The 18,729-nt window shown below is 48.2% G+C and overlaps 7 protein-coding genes across 7 annotated transcripts in view; 4 read left to right on the top strand and 3 right to left on the bottom strand.

The window, feature by feature from the left end:
- Pmar_PMAR001030 (hypothetical protein) overlaps window positions 1-285 on the top strand; it is a gene marked incomplete at both ends in the record, with an annotated part of 537 nt that extends 252 nt beyond the window's left edge. The window contains 2 exons of the mRNA XM_002780392.1: window positions 1-6; window positions 217-285. The exon at window positions 1-6 is cut by the window's left edge and continues 4 nt beyond it. Of these exons, the coding sequence (XP_002780438.1) occupies window positions 1-6; window positions 217-285 (75 nt within the window). The remainder of the gene's footprint in view (window positions 7-216) is intronic.
- Window positions 286-2,002: 1,717 nt separating this feature from the next.
- Pmar_PMAR001029 (conserved hypothetical protein) lies at window positions 2,003-3,706 on the top strand (the record flags this gene model as incomplete). Its single annotated transcript, XM_002780391.1, has 1 exon — window positions 2,003-3,706. The coding sequence occupies one exon, from the start codon at window positions 2,003-2,005 to the stop codon at window positions 3,704-3,706; it is 1,704 nt and encodes a 567-aa protein (XP_002780437.1).
- Window positions 3,707-4,199: 493 nt separating this feature from the next.
- Pmar_PMAR001028 (conserved hypothetical protein) lies at window positions 4,200-6,369 on the top strand (the record flags this gene model as incomplete). The annotated part of the gene is made up of 13 exons (XM_002780390.1): window positions 4,200-4,342; window positions 4,604-4,701; window positions 4,753-4,877; window positions 4,918-5,060; window positions 5,104-5,200; window positions 5,230-5,322; window positions 5,398-5,502; window positions 5,543-5,641; window positions 5,698-5,748; window positions 5,800-5,895; window positions 5,947-5,989; window positions 6,026-6,304; window positions 6,326-6,369. 13 exons carry the CDS (start codon window positions 4,200-4,202, stop codon window positions 6,367-6,369), a joined length of 1,416 nt encoding a protein of 471 aa, XP_002780436.1.
- A 600-nt stretch (window positions 6,370-6,969) lies between these two features.
- Window positions 6,970-7,478, bottom strand: Pmar_PMAR001027 (hypothetical protein; the record flags this gene model as incomplete). The annotated part of the gene is made up of 2 exons (XM_002780389.1): window positions 6,970-7,138; window positions 7,393-7,478. 2 exons carry the CDS (start codon window positions 7,476-7,478, stop codon window positions 6,970-6,972), a joined length of 255 nt encoding a protein of 84 aa, XP_002780435.1.
- Window positions 7,479-7,556: 78 nt separating this feature from the next.
- Window positions 7,557-8,265, bottom strand: Pmar_PMAR001026 (hypothetical protein; the record flags this gene model as incomplete). Its single annotated transcript, XM_002780388.1, has 5 exons — window positions 7,557-7,620; window positions 7,674-7,780; window positions 7,822-7,957; window positions 8,092-8,174; window positions 8,224-8,265. 5 exons carry the CDS (start codon window positions 8,263-8,265, stop codon window positions 7,557-7,559), a joined length of 432 nt encoding a protein of 143 aa, XP_002780434.1.
- Window positions 8,266-13,235: 4,970 nt separating this feature from the next.
- On the bottom strand, window positions 13,236-14,114 carry Pmar_PMAR001025 (C-4 methylsterol oxidase, putative; the record flags this gene model as incomplete). The annotated part of the gene is made up of 7 exons (XM_002780387.1): window positions 13,236-13,291; window positions 13,338-13,422; window positions 13,468-13,545; window positions 13,586-13,691; window positions 13,742-13,892; window positions 13,944-13,975; window positions 14,032-14,114. The coding sequence occupies 7 exons, from the start codon at window positions 14,112-14,114 to the stop codon at window positions 13,236-13,238; spliced, it is 591 nt and encodes a 196-aa protein (XP_002780433.1).
- A 1,258-nt stretch (window positions 14,115-15,372) lies between these two features.
- Pmar_PMAR001024 (ATP-dependent RNA helicase protein, putative) overlaps window positions 15,373-18,729 on the top strand; it is a gene marked incomplete at its 5' end in the record, with an annotated part of 4,880 nt that continues 1,523 nt past the window's right edge. Inside the window, 21 exons of the mRNA XM_002780386.1 lie at window positions 15,373-15,528; window positions 15,581-15,661; window positions 15,710-15,877; window positions 15,923-15,999; window positions 16,042-16,196; window positions 16,246-16,310; window positions 16,357-16,434; window positions 16,494-16,574; window positions 16,619-16,725; window positions 16,883-17,105; window positions 17,151-17,214; window positions 17,260-17,473; window positions 17,522-17,570; window positions 17,626-17,719; window positions 17,764-17,870; window positions 17,913-17,969; window positions 18,015-18,160; window positions 18,221-18,307; window positions 18,354-18,430; window positions 18,478-18,596; window positions 18,644-18,691. Of these exons, the coding sequence (XP_002780432.1) occupies window positions 15,373-15,528; window positions 15,581-15,661; window positions 15,710-15,877; window positions 15,923-15,999; window positions 16,042-16,196; window positions 16,246-16,310; window positions 16,357-16,434; window positions 16,494-16,574; window positions 16,619-16,725; window positions 16,883-17,105; window positions 17,151-17,214; window positions 17,260-17,473; window positions 17,522-17,570; window positions 17,626-17,719; window positions 17,764-17,870; window positions 17,913-17,969; window positions 18,015-18,160; window positions 18,221-18,307; window positions 18,354-18,430; window positions 18,478-18,596; window positions 18,644-18,691 (2,253 nt within the window). The remainder of the gene's footprint in view (window positions 15,529-15,580; window positions 15,662-15,709; window positions 15,878-15,922; window positions 16,000-16,041; window positions 16,197-16,245; window positions 16,311-16,356; window positions 16,435-16,493; window positions 16,575-16,618; window positions 16,726-16,882; window positions 17,106-17,150; window positions 17,215-17,259; window positions 17,474-17,521; window positions 17,571-17,625; window positions 17,720-17,763; window positions 17,871-17,912; window positions 17,970-18,014; window positions 18,161-18,220; window positions 18,308-18,353; window positions 18,431-18,477; window positions 18,597-18,643; window positions 18,692-18,729) is intronic.

Genomic DNA, 18,729 nt, shown 5'->3' with positions numbered 1-18,729 from the left:
ACAACTGTGAGGGTAGTCAATATGCCGCAAGTGAACTGGGCAGGAAGACCACATAAAAGCCGAGGGCCTTTATCGAAGCACCCGAGCGACATTAGAATGGAAGGATCGCCTGTGGTTAGCAGGAGAGCGAAATACATGGAAGGAGCAAACATAGGCGGGGGTATGTAACGATGAATCACAAACAGTACCCTAGCAATGAGGATGGCATGCGGTTAGGTTCATGATGCTCAGCAGGCGGAGAGTATGCTCAACAAAATGAAATTCTGCCAGATTGGCAACTATTAGAATACGCAGCAGCAGGAGAGGCAGTTCGGGGCAACAAATTGCCTTTGTGGTCTCCTGGTAAGTTGACGAACATCAGCAGCGTTCCAGTGTCTCATCCCAGGAGAAGCCTTCATCCCAGGAGTGGAAGATGACACACCGGAGGAAGGAAGGATACTGCAATCACACAATCCTGCAACGCTTGTCTCGCTTATTGGTGAGCCGGTGGATGAGGAGAATGTCACAGAAGCCAATGGATTTAATACTTAGATCCACACTCCGTTGTAGAAGAGGATGTTAGCAAGATCGTTAGTTCAGATTTAGCACTGAGTAAGGAGCGGGCTAGGCAGAGTCGGTAAATACAGCTATCTTCTTTTTCTTCTCAGGCAAGCCTTCAACACGCCCGCCGCTCCGAGTGAACCCTTCTATAACCGACAGTTCTGAGCGTGGTACGAAGAAACACCGAGCACTTGCCTCATCGATCAGAGCAACAGACGCAGGTAGTATTGAGCCTAACGACCGAATGAATGATATATTATCGATCATTGCGCGTTGTAGTGCTGCAATTAGATAACGGCAGGAGAATGTCGAAGCGTACCAGAAGGACCCCTCCTCGGTTCAAAAATTTCGTTAGGCTCGAAGGGTGAATCACAATCTGTGATTTCTGACGGTCAGCTATTTACCAGCAAGATAGAATTCAAGCTAGTAGCTTCATGCACCTTAAAAAATAACCCCAACAAGATTTTGTGTCGTGTTGGTCTCAATTCAGTGGACTCTGCAGTGATACGAGTGTTGTCGACGTAAGGTAATTACTCTTATCCGCGTAATGACTCTTATTCAACTTGAATAATTCAAGTGATGGCTCTTATTCAAGTTTTTTAAAGGAAACGCTCACTGCAAGTGAGAATCCCAACTGAAACCCGACGGAAAACCGGAAACCCGATGCCTCTTATCCGAGTAATGACTCTCATTCAAGTGAGGGCTCTTATTCAAGTTCTCAAAAAAACCCTCACTGCAGGTGAAATCCCAACTGAAACCCGACGGGAAGCCAGAAACCCGACGGGAAGCCAGAAACCCGACGGGAGGCCAGAAACTCGACGGCTCTTACCTAGGAGATGGGCCTTATCCAAGTGATGGTTCTCATCCTTGAGGATTGTCAAAAATCCTTGAGAGTTGTCAAATGGGCGAGCGCGAAACGATGAGGGCGAGCGAGAAAAACGTCCTTGAGAGATCGCAAAGTTCCTTGAGTAAATGAATTTACCCGTAACCCCCGCATCTGTCCGTGCCGAATGACTCGACTGTCTGAATCTCTCTGGAGCGACCCGTCGGGGAAATGCTGCTTCTCACTTGCTGTGCAAGCCCCCAGGGCGTGACTCGCATGCATCAAACTATAGTAGATCCGGCGAGAAAATAAAACTGGTCGTTTGACTATTTGAACTCTCTAATGCTCGGTCTAGCATCTGTCGAGTATCTTGGTCGATCCTGAGCTGAGACACTCTTGATACCAACGTTGATAGGGTATTCGAGATCCGATCTCGGAGATCGTTGAGGTGTGGGACACTCATCCATCTCAGCTCCTGGCTCGTCTTAAATGCGTTGAGTGACATCTAGAGGGAGATGGGTAGAATGGTGGCTTTCCTGATGGGCATAGATGAATCAGTGTTTTCTATATCAGTTTGTATAATTGACTACCCTAGTCAACCCTCCTTCTCGCAGTGCATCTTACTACGAAGGCCATAGTATGTTCGGAGAAACAACAGTCGTAGAAGAAGGCTCATTCCAGCCTACTAAGACTCGTAAACAGAAGCTGTTGGATAAACGGAAGCGGCAGATGAGAGCCGAGGGAGAAGCAGCCGCCCAAGTCGCCGAGAACACCTCGCAGAGGGATGATCCCCCCTCCAAGCCGGAGAAGGAGCAGCATTCCACCGAGTCAACTGTACATATGTCTGAGCCAGCTGACCCTACCATTGATGCGACCTCAAGTCGGGATGGTGGTACCCCTCAAGACGTCCACAGACCATCTCACGCCGCTGCTGCTTCGGCGCCTAAGGTGGTACTACCAACTCCATGCGTTGGTGGTGGTACGAAGTGTAGTGGTAAAGTTCATGGTCCACCTTCTACTCCCCCTAGGGTACATCGCAGCAAGCCTTCACTACCAGTAGGGGAGGTCTGGCCTAACGTATGGGATAATGCGAGAATTGCTCCTTCGTATTATCGTGTACCCAAGAAGCAGGTCTCAGCTGTAACCTCTAAGGAGGTCGAGACGCCTACTACTGCTCGCGATGTTGACGACGAGGAGAAGGTAGTGTCCGACGACAGCCCGAAGGCTAACAAAGAGGAGGATGTCGTCCCGGAGGAGGTCGAGACTGCAGCTGCCACCCGTAGCCCGTCCCTTCAGCCTTCATATGTTGATGTTCCCCTAGAGGAGACCAAAGTACCTCTACCTGCTGCTGTGGAGATGTCTATGCCACCTACGATGCCTCCCCCACTGCCCCCTACTACTGCTCCTGGTCGTGTCCCGACGGTCCAAGCTGGTACTAGTCCGATCAATGATAGCGAGTGGAGGGAGACTATTCTGGTCAATACCAGTGCGCAAACCGATACTCCTATTATCAAGCAGAGAACGATCGAGACACAGACAGAGCAAGTCCTAACCATGGAGTCCAGCACGGACACGTCCCCTACTCCATTTATCCCTCCACCTCAGCTCAGTGCATCGTCCTCTATCAACCCATTCGGCTCGGGGCCTCTTTCAATGGAGGGTTTGTCGTCACTCTTGCCTGACTTCTCTTCCATCGCCGGCCCTCCTGGTCTCTCTGGACGTGCTGATGCTACTACTGCTTCTGCTGCTTCATTTCCTTCAAGTATGGCCACTCAGGGGAATGCTTCTTTGAAGACACCTACAAGTGCTACTGCTACCAGTGGAGGTGTGGGTTATTATGACCCTATGAGGGTTTATAGTACTATGATGTCGCTACAGCAACAGCAGATACAGCAGCCTACGGTTCCCCTTGTTACTCCACATCAGCTACAGCCAGGTAATCCGGCAGCAGCGTTCTGGGCAGCTGCCAACACTCCATCCGCTACTCCCCCTTCTTCTAGTACCCTTATCGGAGGGCCACCTTCGGGAAGTAACGTTACTCGTCATGATCAACAACAACAACATCAGGTGGTATTTGGCGATGTCGGAATGTCATCACAAGTGCAGAAGCAGCAGCAGTCCTCCAACAGTACTTCAACGACTTTAGCCTCTACTCACGCCTATCGTGGCTCAAACCGTTATGATGCTTATGGGAGTGGTAAAGTGAGTTATCAGCAATACCCCAAGCAAGGCCCCCCACCTCCGTCACAGCGCGACTCGACCTATTCTCAGCAGCAGCAGTATCATCGTAGACAAGGTGGTCAGTATCGTAGAGGGGCTGCTGCTACCACTGAGAGATACTAGTGTATTTGGAATCCCATCACGCCATGATTACCTCATCATAATTGAATACCATTTTTGAACTATTGACCAATATTATCACCTGACGATATTCGCTATACTGGTATCAGTACGACTCCCACTACTGCTGCTACTATTAGTAACCATCGTCTCTATCAGTGAGTATTTACTACCGGATAGCTCCATCCTGGACGACTCATAGTGGTATTTCTGATGGCAGTTGCCCTATCGTTGTTCCTCTGCAACACTGGGCGGCGCTCTACTACTACTACTATCTCCGATTGCTTTAATAACTCCTCATGCCTCTGTTTCTTATGCCGCTGCTCTCCTCACCTTGACGAGTCTCTACTGGTCGACGGCATATTAACAGTAGCTATTTGAATACTGTATTGTATTCTAGTCTGTCAATTCATGGTATTGCATGAGTGCTTTAGATATGTAGTAAACATGGATACGGTCGCGTCCTATTCAAGGGGTGGCTCATTCGATCATACCAATGCTACACTCCATAGAGGCGGTAGGGTCCGACGACGTCGACATCGCTCTCGATGGAGGTAGCTTCCCACCTAATGCTGATGGGAAGGCTCTTATTTCAGTGTACTCCTTGAAGCTGTTGCGCTCGGAGATCTCGATCGTGCTGTAAGAGATGAGAGACTCCGCAGATCGGCCGAGACCTATCAACCCAAGTAATCGGCGACGTTGTCATCGGCGTGGGCTAGTCTGTAAGCCGTGTTCAAGGTACCCACTGCTCGACCGCGCCGTAAACTCTACGTCCTTCGAAGTCTTCTTTGGTTGCTTCATCATAATCAACTGTATATTCATTGGGCTTGCCGCTGATAGTGTCCCTGGAAAAGGGTATGATATGCCGCCGATGCCTGCTAGACTGCATGGCTTCTGCAGGTCGGACCATTCGACTGCTGAGCATGTCTTCACTGCCGTCTTCTTCATAGAGTGGATATTGAGGGTCACTTCTGGTGGATGGGTGTGGATGTTTGATAGTAAGTTACTACTTCCTTTGGTGATGACGATGCTCCTCCCTCTATCATCAGTGTATAACTTTCTCGACTTCCTCCTAGTCTTCATCACCGGTGTGATGGCTAACTGGTTCCTGGATCCTCTTGGAGTGGATGTGAGCCTCCTCAGGAAGCTCACAGTACTCCGTGCTCTGCGTCTGGTAGAAGCACTAGTTACCGTGCCGTCCATGGTTGTTGTAGGTACGATTAGCTCGAGCCGTTCGCCTTATCCCAATGTTCAAGGAAATGTGGTTGCTCTTAGGAGGCTTCCTAGACAGTGCTCTCCTTATACTATGGACCCTCATCATAATCACTGTACTCCTATTCATGTTCTCCGTATGGGGGTAGGCTACACTATATATCTATATGTATACTCCTTCCTGTCAGTGTTGAGATCATTGGCCACAATGCTGGAGTTGCTGCAGATCCCGTCACTGCCCCTCTATTCCCTACGCTCCATCAAGGCATGTTCACTCTACTGCAAGTACCTCCCCGTATAGCAGACTTGCCTAGTTGCCCCTCGAGGTCCTCACATTGGACACCTGGTCAGACTCAGTGGCTCGGCCTTTGATGATCCACTTGCCGAGGGTCGGCCTCTACTTTGCGGTATTCATTACAATCGTCGTCTTTGTAATCTATCACAGACTATGGGCATTTGATGAGTAAAGCTAAGTCAGACAGGTCCTCATGAATCTCGTCACAGCAGTTGTGGTCGAGAATGCCTTTGCTCTCGCACGTAAGGATGAAGAGCAGCAAGCTAGAGTAAAGCAAGCCCAGAAGAGGAGGGTACCATCGCCCGCGGTCTTGTGGCTCTAGTTGTACCTAGGATATCCTCGACCTCAAAGACCTCTTTATGGAGTTGGATGCTGATGGCAGTGGCGAGCTGGATAGGAAAGAGTTCGACCAGGCCTTGGGAGATTCGAAGGTAGTCCGGTCTTCCTCCTCTTCCTACTCCTGCTGCTGCGCCTACACTCTGCTCAGATCGTCGACAAGATGTCCAGCCTTGGTATCGAGAGGGAGGACATGCTGAACGTGCGAGGGGAGGGTTCCCGGGGTTTCCCCCTCTGAGTGTATGACTGTCAGATCTGGGACCTCCTCGATGATGGTGATGGCGTACTTACAATAGAGGAGTTTACGGGAGGTCTGCGTATGCTCAAAGGAGGTGCTCGAGCTAAGGAGGTGCAGTTTGCTGTATAACTCGGCACTGTCAGTCATGATGCTCCCTCTTAGGTGCTAGTCCTACTCAAGCAACTCCGGCGGGCCATCGTTGACAGTGAGCCCCCTCCCTGATGGTTGCACAGCTATATAGGTTGCATCCTTCTAGCCAATGAGCTTTCTGACCAAGTATGGGAGCTGTGCGAATCTGTTGAAGGGACTGTGAAAGACTTGAGTGATGTCCGACTAGACCTAGGGATGGCAGCGACAGCTATTGGCACCCTCCGTTATTATTTCCAACATATGTATGATGTTCGCCTCTTCTCGTCAGTGAGGGTTCAGCTCAGGAAAGAGATCCAGCAGGAACGTTTCAAGAATAAGAGAGCTTATGATGGTCCTAAGGCGAGAACCACCGCATTCCGTGTCGAGTCTTGTAGCTGGTCTTCGATTGCAGGGCTCTACTGGCCCCCAGCCACCTCAACATGCTGCTCGCATTGATCATCCGGGTGACACTTCTGGGAATGTAGGACAGTCTACCAGGGACCACTCTAGTATCCATCACTCTCACTCGGAGGCCCCAAGGTTGAGAATCTCCAGTACCAATACCCAATCTCTAGAGCATGATCCTTTGCATCGACGTATGTCACATTAACTTGTTCGGTGTCATTTTATTAACCTATGGTTTGGTTTGTTCAATTTAGTAGCTCTTACAGCTGCTAAGGGCCGTGATGTTGGTGGACATGGAAGAGCACGACGATCTTTTATTCGACAATTGCATGTATCGTAACACGAATAATGTAATGGCTACATCAAGAGACTAGTTAACCATATCGCCTATTGCGCCCGGTAATTTCTCATTATAACTTTGTCGTTCGAAAATCTTCCGGACTCCTACTTCCTATGTGCATTTTCCTAACATTGCATGCCAAAACGCAACATTGTCATCTCTATCTTACATGACAAAAAGGTCTGTCCAGCCTATATTTGAGGGCCGATAATGAAGAGAGTAAACAATCTCCTTAGCATTTCTTACTGGAGCCAGACGTGATCTCGGAACTTGTTTTCATCTGGTATGTACCTTGCTGGGAGGATATTGACTCACACATCACGTGGTTTAATACCATGTAGATAGTCGAGGATGCCCAACACTCCGTAGTTGCAGTTGAATCGCTCATGGTGTAGGTCATGCATTTCTGCGTTCATAACCTGACTATTCGCGATGGATTGAGTACAATAATCATCGATCCTACCGAACTGTAGCTGTATCCTGAATGTGAGACGAGTGTGTTGACATAAGCAAGCGTTTGCCATAGGGTAAAGGTGAGTATCTGTAGTAAAATGGTGTAATACTGCGATCAATTCGACTCTCACATGGGACTGCATAACGAGGGGCCCGGCCAGAATTGGTGTAACATTGACCAAGAGATGTTCCACGGGATGGGTATAAATAGCTTGAAATGGCACCGGAGCTGTGAATCTGCCCAATCACGGTGATGTCATAACGCCTGTTGGGTACATCACCTATGATGAAGCTTGTGCACAGCCTTGTACGCGGCCTTCCATTCGTGGAACATCCGATGGAGGTAATAGAACAACGCTTCCTCCATGAGAAGGAATACGACGAAGTCCCGACATACCGTCTGGTACTGCGGCAGATCCCCAAATATAAAACCTAGTAGGCTAGTTCACAGAAAAGCGTTGGGTGGTTCAGACTCACTGTCACGAGTCAAGTACATCAAAACCAAGTATCTGAGAATATAAACAGGTCTTATAAGCTGGCCGTAGAGACCCTGTGTACTTACGCGAAGGCATTGCCAGTTAACCATGCCATGAGGATGACCGGCATACCAGCGAATACCGAGGGAAACTCCTTCTTGAGTTGCAGCTTTCCTTTACGCCAATGCAGAATCTGTTCAGAAGTATGGCGGGGGAAAATGACGATGGGCTCACTGTAGGTAGTGATAGTAGTAGTCCGGTTCCAAAGAAAGTGAGATGGCCCAAAGGACCTAGCAGGCAGACGAGGATTCCACTCTTAGTCCATTCACCACTCTCAATGAATGTCTGGGTGTACCATGGATAGACCGTCCTGAAAGGGGTAATACATATGTGAATCACTAATGTAGGATAGTAGTAGTAGTAGTAGTAGTAGTAGTAGTAGTAGTAGTAGTAGTAGTAGTAGTAGTAGTAGTAGTAGTAGTAGTAGTAGTAGTAGTATTCGACCTCTCTGCAATGTGTACGACTAGCTTCAGCGAGAATAGGAATACAGCCACGTGTGATAGATTGTACCCGACCTTCGACCGTATCTAAGATATACTCGATCAAACTCGTCTTCAAGGAGAGTTCCCCACCCACCAATGCAGGGGAGGAGGATGTCGTGGCTATCATGCTGGTCATGATGTAGGATGGTACTGAATGAAAGCGTCCCCGGCGGGGTGTTCAATTACATCATAGGAGCACGCAAGACGCTATCAATTACAGAGCAATAGGTCGGCAACGAAGTAAACGTCAAAATCGGAATAAGAGAAAATCCCTGGCTTTCGTCCATGACATTGGGAGAAGAACTTGCGTCGCGAATCAACCAACCAGGGAGAAAAGGCTCCTACCACGCAACCCTCCAAGGGTTCACAGAATCACAGTACTGGGCACCAACTCGCTGCAATGAGCACCACCGTGACGATATCACCGTGCCACGCACGTCCGTAGTTAATTGACGAAGTGGACTGTCTTGGAGCTTCCTTCGACACATAAAGTGTATCAAGCACTCGAAGCCAATGCGCCTCTCCTTTGGTCCCGTCATACGTTTAGCATCAGAGGATATAGTAGAGAATCGTAATTGTAGGCCCTCGTGGCACATGTATTCTAGCAAACATATCAGCCCATTGTTGAAATCGAACTATCCGTGGTGAGAATCATGCAAAGCCGAGCTGTAGAACCTCGAGGTATAGCTGGAATAGGCAACCAGAGTGCTCATAAGTGCCACCAGAATCCCAAGAAGAGCACCTGCAAGACTCTGGGGAGAACACGATTGGTATGGATGACTTATCCTTAACGGGAGTATGTGCTGATTATCGGACACGATGGATGACAAGACAAGTGCAGAGAAGTGTGGATGCAAAAGTTGATGTTAGTCTAGTATTACATGTTCTACACTGCAACGGCATTGATAAGCAGAGTTCGCTACGACTCACTCCTTAAATACAGGGTAGATGTACCTGTACGAGCATAAAATTCGTGAGCTGAAGTTCGCCTATGCATACAACCAGCGAGTTGGTATACGGATTTGATGTTGAACGACAAGGTATACTACGCGGAGCAACCTGAGGGCATCTCGACTAAATCTTGCGCTGTTGAGAGATTTGCTCCCAACAACTCGCCCCTCATACCCGCCAACTGGAGGGGTCACGTGTGATCTCGAGGGTGCTCATCCTCAAGAGAGCTGCGGTTGACGAAGATAGTTACAGTATGATACTACTCCTGTTGGGCGGTGAATGATTCACCGTGAATCTCACCGTTACATATGTAGTGCAATAGCAAAACTGTCCGCAGGTTCGATTCAGGGTCCCTCCTGAAAACAGTGAATCCTGAAAAAGGTGAAGGGCGAGTGAATCCGTTGTAGGGACTTTTCTCCCACTAAAGCGGGTGAAAGCCTGACAATAGTGAACAACAAACTCGCCCGCACCGGTATCCTAAATATCAGTAATTTTTCTACCACTCCTTCCCGAACCGACTCAACTTTCAATGATCACTCTCTCTCCGGTTGATTAATGTTTGGGTAGTCAGCTTGCTCACAAGAATCGCAGCGCTATGGATCACTGAGGTTCGGGGCACATAGTATATAGATTGTTATCTTTTTCACGCCTAGTTCTTCGTTGCGTGTCTTGAAGCGACTTTTCAAAAGTAGGAGCAACACGAACGGTCTAGTAATAGCTTTCGAGTCACCCTATGCCATGGTTGTGGACAGGAAGTAGTACTTCCGAAGTACTGAATGGTGCTCTTTCTTCGGGCTTCGGAAATCTGTGTCGTCTCCAGTCCACTTTTGATCAAATATTTTGTCTTCTGTTCCACTGTTCCATTACGAGGGAGTGAGTTTTCAATCCGTTACCAACTAGCTGAAATACGCGATTGCCATGAGCAAAGCGTTTGAGTCCATAGTAGTGACTATAGGAGAAGTATGGGAACCTTGTTGATGAACAATTCTGGCAGTACCACAAGCATAAACAGCAATGCATGAGGCAACAGGTCCTAATGCATGTTCCTTTTGAACATGAACAAATACAACTTCTATACTGAGCTCCTGAATAGCATTGTATTACAACTCGTGGACCCGGAGTAACTGCTGAGGAGGCGTGCCAGCTGAGTTAGGCAAGATTACTGGCCCGAGCTGGTCAAGACCTCACCCGCCGCAGTTGAACCGGGTCTCAATTACAAAATTACCATGCTGATCACAGGATTTGAACCTTGGACAGTCGGTTACTAACTCTAACGCCTAACCACTAGACCAACCGGTCGATTACAATATACTAGCAGCCCGCGTCGCTTCGCTCCGGGGAATCTCTAGCTCTTACGGAGGGGGGTTATAGTGCATTTCCTGCATGATTTTTGCATTTGGTTTGTTATGAAAGTAAAGCGTGGACTCCACAGTGTGGAGTAATAGTTGAAGGTTGGTGTACTCCCATACGATCGCCAAATTTGCACGAACTGCGTGGGTACACAAATTGCCTAACTGCAAGAAGTGCAAGAAAACGTGATGAAATTACGCACGATGTAGGTTTAGGAATGCGTTGAAAAGAGTAGAATTGTAGTGTTGGGAGGCTTTTAGAATTAATGAATGTAAAGCACCGCATAAGAGGGACACATGCTGAAAGTATAAGAGCATGTAATGAGAATTTGTGGAAGAAATTTGAAAATGTGAGATTTTTACGCACGATTATAGCCGAGTAGCATAAAAGTATTAATATGACGTAAGGTGATCTCGGCTTGAATTTTGTGGCCGCGCGCTCATGGCGCGCGCTAGTTCCTTCACTGTTATCAGGGTTCGTGGGAAATTTATTCCGGTTCACCATTTCCAGGATTCACTGTTTTCACGGACAACCCGATTCAGGGGCGGAGATTTTTTACTCTTTTTCTTTCGCTCTGGGCTACCGGAAAAGCGTCTGTCTTGTGCGCACAGAACCTCTGCTCTCCCGGTCCGCCTGTCGAATGTGGCCCTTACCTGAGCACTGCTCAGTCTTGAGTAGTCGACATCGGCGTTGGGACATTGTGATTCATCGTCTAATACCACCATACTACGGTCGTCCATTGATGCTGCCGACATGGAGCTCCTGCCTCCCAGACGGATAGAGTTCGTGAGGACCAGTGAATAGCTCAGTGCCAAGGTAGTAGAGTGAAGAAGTGTTGGGTAGTCGTACGACTTGACGTGACGCGGGTGAGCACGTTCGTGTTGGAGTCTGTCCGATAAGAATGAAGATGCATCACATAGGCCCAGGCTGGGCCTAGGTGGTGCATCCAGTCCATCCTCTTTGAATAACCATTTGCTGGGCCGCCCGAAATGGTTATCCAAAGAAGATGGACTGGATCAGTACTACAGCTGGCGGACATTTGAATCGTATTCGTGTATTGTGGCATGAGTTGTAGCGTGAGGGATCAAGGCAATACATGCTACCTCAACTCAACCCCCAGTGCCTCTCTCATGCGAGCACCGTTGCTCGAGCCAGTGAAGAATTACTGATGTCCTTCCATGATGGAAGGACTTGTCCAAAGAAACGGATGGTACCAACGGAGAAGATCTCAAAGCTGGCGCTCAAAGTGATGCTCGTAAAGTAAGTGGTATCGCTTTGGAGGGGAGTTGGCAAACACTAGTTGAATATTGGTTGTGGTATTTCGACAGAAGTTCCTCGATAAGAGCCTCCGCACCAGCGTTTACGGTATTCTGTGACTAGATACTGCTTGAGATAGCTCCGTAATAGGTGGGCATTCAGAATCCTCTCACGGACTTATTGATGACCCCTCAGGTACACAGCCACGACGTCTCGCCGTGATGTCGCTGTGTCGGAGGGTAGAAGCTGAGCGACCGCAAGTGTAGCCTGGCATTCAAGTAGGCATGGGAGCGATCAAAGCCTCCGGGTTACTCTGGAAAACTTAAAGACTCTATAAATTTCTATAATATTGAGCCCGAATTACGAATCTCACGCCGAAACACAGGCAACGTATGGGAAGTAGAGTAACACGATTCCGATCCCATAGGGTGTGTTTGATTCGAGTCTCGATGCTCACGGAAAGATATAGTCCAAGAGAGCTTTTAATTTGACATCGTTAGGGGTTATCGAAGGGTTTTAATGTACCGTACACCCTGGTAGTCTGAGGTCCCATGGTCTCTAGAGGGAGGATCAGAATATTCCAGGATAGCACCTACCGTGCGTCATAAAGTGCTTCGTTATTGCCGAAGCACATGGAGGCTCCTCATTGAGGACGTTTAGCATGGCCTGAGAAAGCTGATGATATCAGAAGTCCGGTTCGTAGTAGCATTCGGGTACCTCGACCTCGTAACGCATGAACGAGAATACGCTCGTAACGTAACTCGTAACGCTCGACCTCCGCAGATTCGAGAATATGCGGAGTTGTCATCCCTGCAGTCACTAGGCCGCATTGAAAAATGCGGACTTATGAGCAGAAAAGGAGAAAACATCGAACACGTTGCGGAGGGCCCTATTGGGATCCTCAATCTCGGAAAAATACGTCGTCACCTGATAATACTCTCAATGTCCAATTGAAACGAACCAGGAAGAAATTGAGGGCGCGAACCGAGGCCCGTTTGGATGGACGTTGTATCGGAATACATGGGATGGAAACATATATTCATACCTGTGGAATTAACGGGAATCCAAACTAACCAACGCTACTCGGTGGTGCCAGTCGGACTCAGAAGAAGAATTGTTGGCTCTCATTATCTCTAATATGAACCGAAGTCTCTATCTGCAAGACTTGAAGCGTCGTAAAAATTGGCCCATCCGACCACAACATATCGAGATTGATCCGGCGAGCTAGGCTTGCGCGCACCATATGGGTGCATGCATGCTATAATGAAAGGAAGCTGGCACATATACGTGTGTAATCGACCATCCTTCACCCTGGAAAATCTTTGTGCCATATATAATTCGGTTTAAAATAACGTATGTAAGTTGACAGACTGTATAATCTTCGCTTAAAATTCTAACTTTTGTCATCAAGGCCACGCGTAACCTCGTACATACCTAGAGCGGTATGTACCTCGAGGAAAGTTGAATAGAAAGAGAGGATGATATGTCATCATCTGATAATAAAAGAAAAAACATATGTGAAATACTGTATAATCTCCGCTTGGAATTCTAACTCTTGTCACCAAGGTCACGTCTAACCTCATTTAACCTAACGCGGTATGTACCTTAAAGAACGGAGGCATCAATAAGTCTCCATTCTGAAAATCCTACCGTGTAGGTAGTCGAGGATCCCAAGATAACCGTAGTTACACTCGGGATGCTCATGGTGTAGGTCATGCATATCAGGGTTCATTACCTGGATATTCAACGATAGGCAAGTCTTTAAAGGCTTATACCTTACAGTAACGAAGTTATATCCCGAGTGAGACACCAGCGTGTTTACGAAGGAGAAAGTTATCCACAGAGCGAAGGTTAGTATCTGCTTACCACTATGAAACAATTCCAAGGATTTGACGTACATGAGATTGCATTATTAGTGGTCCGGCGAGTAGAGGGGTGAAGTTAATGATGACTTGATCAAGCGGGTGACAGTGTAGAGCTTGTAGGGGGACAGGGGATGTGAACCTGATCAATCCTGACCATAAGCTCTCATATGACGGAAGGCTGTTCATCACTTATGATGGAGCTTATGTACCACCCTATAGCCAGCCTTCCACTCATGGAACAGGCGGTGCACATAGTAGAGCCCCACTTCCTCGATGAGCATGTAGGCTACCATATCGCGGACTATAGTCTGGTACTTAGGTAATTCTCCGAAGACAATTTCTAAAAGGGGATTTCCCTTAACATGGTAGGCAGAAACTATTGAGGACTCACCGTCAGTAGTGAGATACAGGAGAATGAAGTGCCTGAAATCCGGGGAAGCAGCTACCTCACAGAATTCCAACAGTTTTTTTGTACTCACACATAAGCATTGCCGACGATCCACGCTATGAGGAGGACCGGCATGCCAGCGAAGATGGGTAAAAACCCTTTCTTGAGTTGCATCTTCCATTCGGAACGACGTAGAACCTAGTGATGGTGCTGCAGCTGGAGTGAGGTATAGGGGTCGTACCGTAGGCATCGACAAAAGCAGACCAATTCCAAAGTAAACAATATGTCCCACAGGACCAAGGAAGCCAATGAATATGTCGTTTTTAGTCAGCTTACCGCTCTCTACGAAGGTTCTAGTGTACCATGGATAGATAGTCCTGAAGGGCCAATTTTAGGGCAAGAATGTTAGTGACGAGTATCATTTAACCTCTCGGCCACTTGAACTAACGGCTGAAGGGCCAACAGGAAGAAAGTTATACAGCACAGGGTGTGTAGAACTTTCGATCGTATCTACCGGACCAAAGGGCATCAGCTATCCATTCGGTGTGCATTCCCTGCTTTACCACAGCAGGCGAGGAGGTGGTATAGGAACCTCCAGCTTGCTGAGCTTCTTTCGTGGGATAGGAGTGGTTCATCAAAGGGTTGAAGGAAAACTGATGAACGGTTGTAGAACCTTGACGGTGAAACATTATGATTGACGCCCTACACTTCGTACGGTCTGCTCACGCGTGCGTGAGCAGAGCGTACGGAAGGAGCACACCTACTTCCCATCTCCTTCAGAAGGAGACAAGGAGGCATGTACTATCCCCTATATCGGAGCATCGTTGATGAGGATCATCATCAAACGACTCTATGGTACATAGCTTTATGGAGTATGAGAGGTGGTTGACGATAGTGCTAGCAGACATGTAGACGAACAAAGATCACCGTCTTTCACGTTCAACAATAGGCGCCATATAGTGAGAGATGTCAAGTTCAGTGTCACGGAGTCAGTGAGCCGGGCTCACTGAGCCTACTCAACTGTAAGGCTACTGGAGACCTAATGCAGAAAGGTGCACCATAGGGAGAGTATCTCACACATAGTACCGATGCATCCATAGGTAGACGGTAACTCGTTCCTGAAGCGATATGCCCTCCTTTCCTCGGATTCCCTCATATTCCGCAGCACATCATCATCAGCATAGAATTTTGCCGATATTGAGTAGAGGACGGCTTGACCATTATCGGCACAACCTCCATTCTGATCCCACCACATACTATTGAGTGAGCTATTTCTATGGGGAGGATGTGAAATGGGATGAGTATGATGTGAGTTGTATGAAGCATCAGTCAGAGAGAGCCGATCCGATCCTGTTATGAATAAGTGTTGGTCTTTGGGGTCCCCAAATTGATACTCATATCCTGCTGGAGGGGTTGATTTCATTTGATGATGATGTCCAATCGCTATCGTGATGACAGAAGTGGGGAGGTAGAGACAAGGATACGTGAACGGCTCTTTGACACTGGCATTGCTGGATGCCGCGGGATGCTTGCTGACTGTGAAGAGGACTTTGATGCCTTCCTGGAGATGTATCGATCGAGGGTTACCGTAGGGCTTTTGAACATACTATCCGTCATCAATGTGATAACCATCAGAACAGGCACGAGGCTCGCATCGCGAGAGAGATGAGAACTCGTCTTCATCCTTCGAGAGGAAGTATACTATCAATTTCTCAATACCAGTGAGGGCGTTACATAACGTCGTCAAGAGTATCATGCACCATATATAGGTGCTGCAAGGGGCCAGCCAACACTATCACCGCTCCTCCAGAGATGATATCTTCGAGGATGCACTCCGCTTCTACACGGATATGAGATTGAAGCAGAGCAATCAGAAGTTACGAAGTTTAATGAGCTCACGCACTGCTCTACCCATAGCTAAGCATCGCGAGCAAATAGTAAGGCTGTCGGGTAATGCTGGAGAAGTACCCCATCAATGTCAGCTAGCCGCCCTGGAATCCAGCCGGATTGTACTGATAGCAGGGGACACTGGTTGTGGTAAATCTACACAAGTCCCTCAGTAAGAGCCTCTGTATCTGCATGTATAGCATAATGTAAATAGGTATCTGCTGGAGGCCGATCGAGATAGCTCCATAATATGTGAGCATGCAGAATCCCCTCATAAGCTTAGTGACGGCCTCTCAGGTACACAGCCACGACGGCTTGCCGCGATGTCGTTATGTCGGAGAGTTCAAACTGAGCAACTGCAAGCGTGGGGTAGTAGTGATAACATATGACCTCTGCTTCACTCTCCAAATACTCCCAGGTAGTCGAGTAGCGTATCAGATGCGGTTCGACAACACCAGAACTCGTCACACTAGGATCCTTTTTGTAAGCTCTCTCGGGCAGTCAGGCAGTGGTGAGCATGTGAATGTAGGTTACCGAGGGCCTGTTACTGAGACTCCTCGAGTCGGATGGTGAGCTTTCTGACTTCAATGTATTGTTGTTAGATGAAGTGAGCACCACTACTAGCATCCCTCGGCTTGGCGAGTCCTCCGTGCAACTTATAGTTAGGTCCACGAACGACACGCTCCAATGGATGTTATCCTATCCTACATACCAGAGTTACTCCAGAAAAGGAACGATTTGAAAATAGTAATAAGCTCAATGGCTAGCGTTACGATTAGGCAGGTTACCAGATACTCATGAGTGCAACTTTCGATACGGAGCATTTCCGTGATCTCTTCAACCTCCCTGAGTCGGCAGTTATCTCAGTCTGTGGCAGAAGCTACCCTGTCACTACCGAGTACTCTAGGATCACTATCCTATCACGGGAAGAGCTGGCTATTTCAGATATATCCAGCTGAGCGGGGAACCTCCACCGCAGGCTGCTGCCAATATGCATCGGGCACCGGCTCGCGGGCGCCGGAGACGAGGCGACGATGGAACCGATAGCACAAGAGAGGCCGTACTTGGTATGTCTCTCCAGTCCTCACTCTCTACTGGATTCATCCACATCATTCCTCAGATTGTAGCCCATATCTAGCCTTACTGAAGAAGATCCAGACGACTACACCCAAGAGCCAAAGTGGTGATGCATTGGTCTTCCTGAGTGGGGCACAAGAGATTGAATGCTTATGCAATGCTATACGAGATGAGCCCGAGATCTCTCGTACGTGGATACCTGTAACAGCATACCACTGGTTGTATGTTGATACCATGCTCTGCTAGCTCCCTTTACATGCACAGCTCCCCGTAGAGGAACAGGATAAAGCATTCGACATAGCCCCTCGAGGTGGGAGCGTTTGGTCATCACAATATCACAGTCGTGATATTCCAGGTATGCGTAAATGTGTTATCGCAACTAACGTAGCCGAGACGAGTATCACAATTGATGGTATACGCTTTGTGATCGACAGTGGTAAAGTTAAAGAGATGAGTGTAGATGCAGGGAGCAGCACTAGACGATTGGCAGAGCAATGGATATCACAGGCTAGTGCTGATCAACGGAAGGGCAGAGCTGGCCGCACGGGACCTGGACAATGTTACAGGATGTGTGTTCAAGGCTGCATCACTCTCCTCGACTGCATTACTCCATTTAGGTATTCGGAAAAGCTTGGTCAGCACATGCTGGCTTACACTCGCCCGGAAGTGTGTGGGAGAGGGATACCACCAGATTTGTTGCTGCTGTCATCACGTTATTCAGATTACTCGTAACTTCGACTCTTTGGTCCATAGTCTGTTGCAATTGTTAGCTCTGGATGTTGATGTGTCAGGAGAGGACTTCAGGTTTCCAACGGGTATTCACTCCATCCTTCGTATCATTGTCTATAGCCTTCATCAGACATTCAGGAGGACTCTATGAGATTAGCGCGCAATTACCTATGTCTTGCTAGAGCAGCTACTAAGGACAGTAACTCTACAGCATTACATCTGACGTCGACTGGCAGAGTATGCGTCCCCCTGCTCGTAGTATCATATTATCCATGTAAGGTACTCTCTCGGCTACCCGTACCTATCCCTGTTGGAAATATGCTCTTGATGTCCATGGTAATAACTGATGGATATAGTCGAGGCATGCCTCATTTGCTCAAGATTCTCGGCTCGACGGCCATGAGGGTGGCTACCATCATCGCGGCCTCCCTCAATTTCCATTCGCCATTTCGCTATGGGGAATATAGTGGCGATGAGAGTGCCGATCTGCTGAGCGACAGCGGCGATCTATTCACCTGTTTCAATGTGTAGTACAGCTCGTCCAGTTATGAGGTCGACTCGCTTCGCTGCTGCTATACATTAATCAGATACACTGCATGGCTGAAACGGCGAGTGCAGAGTAGGGAGGGAGCAAGACGATGGGCACGTGAAAGAGGCATTGATGAGTCTAAGATGTGGGAGCCTCATTGATCCATATCACTGTATGGCTGTATGGTGTAGGTACGATATGAGCAAGTCAGCGCAACAGTTACAGGGTCAGTTGAGAGAGGGTCGAGGAGGGAGAGCCGCAGCAACAGGTTAGACCTTGTATCTCGATTTGAGGGAGGGGCTAGAGTTTTATTAGATATGCAGAAGAGGATGCAAACTGATGCCATGGCCCTGCTGGAGGGTAGACACGAAGGGAAGGGTAGTGAAGAGGAGTCAGCTGCCAACATTGATCCTCTTGCTGACAAGAATAGACAGGTTAGAATCAGGGAGTCATCCAAGATGATGAGACCCACCTGTCTCAGAGATTACGATCGGAGTTAGCAAAGCTGACGCGCAACAGCTTCACAGGGGTAGGAGATCCTCGATGTCGATATGATTACCGGAGCAA

Source organism: Perkinsus marinus, assembly GCF_000006405.1.
Source record: "Perkinsus marinus ATCC 50983 genomic scaffold scf_1104296944404, whole genome shotgun sequence".
NCBI lineage: Eukaryota > Perkinsozoa > Perkinsida > Perkinsidae > Perkinsus > Perkinsus marinus.
The sequence above is the reverse complement of the archived record's forward strand: the minus strand, read 5'-3'. Positions and strand labels throughout refer to the sequence as shown.